We start from the raw sequence: 465 nt of genomic DNA, 5'->3' as shown, positions 1-465 counted from the left end.
GATGAACAGCCTCAAGGCCGAAGACACCGCCACCTACTACTGCGCGAGAGGTTATGCTGGTGGTGCTTGGAGTGGTGATAGTGCTGCTGGTGTTGATGGCCGACAACATTAACGTCACCAAGGCCACCATGAACATCACCAAGGCCACCATGAACATCACAAAGCCCATCACCAACACCATTTTCATGACCAGTACCACAACCAGGATCACCGGCAGCTCCAGCACCAGCAGCACCACCAATCTCACCAGCATAGCCATAACTACCACTACTACCAGCACGTTTCGCGCAGTAGTAGGTGGCGGTGTCCTCGGCCTTGAGGCTGTTCATCTGCAGGGTGAGCGTGCTCTGCCCGTTGTCCTTGGAGATGGTGAAGCGTCCCTCCACCGCCGGCGCGTACCATGGGCTACTACCACCGCTGTTAATATTCGCGACGATCTCGAGCGCCTTCCCGGGCGCCTGGCGG

General features: G+C 57.6%; 1 gene segment (V, D, J or C); it reads left to right on the top strand.

Moving 5' to 3' along the window:
• The first annotated feature begins 118 nt into the window (after positions 1 to 118).
• The window catches only part of LOC118159216, a 1,787-nt gene continuing 1,440 nt past the window's right edge, over positions 119 to 465 (top strand). The window contains 1 exon segment of the C gene segment in view: positions 119 to 149. Coding sequence covers positions 129 to 149 — 21 coding nt within the window.

The sequence above is a fragment of the Oxyura jamaicensis genome, unplaced genomic scaffold (genome assembly GCF_011077185.1).
Source record: "Oxyura jamaicensis isolate SHBP4307 breed ruddy duck unplaced genomic scaffold, BPBGC_Ojam_1.0 oxyUn_random_OJ68788, whole genome shotgun sequence".
In the NCBI taxonomy this organism is placed as follows: Eukaryota; Metazoa; Chordata; class Aves; order Anseriformes; family Anatidae; genus Oxyura; species Oxyura jamaicensis.
This window is presented reverse-complemented; position numbering and strand designations above follow the sequence as displayed.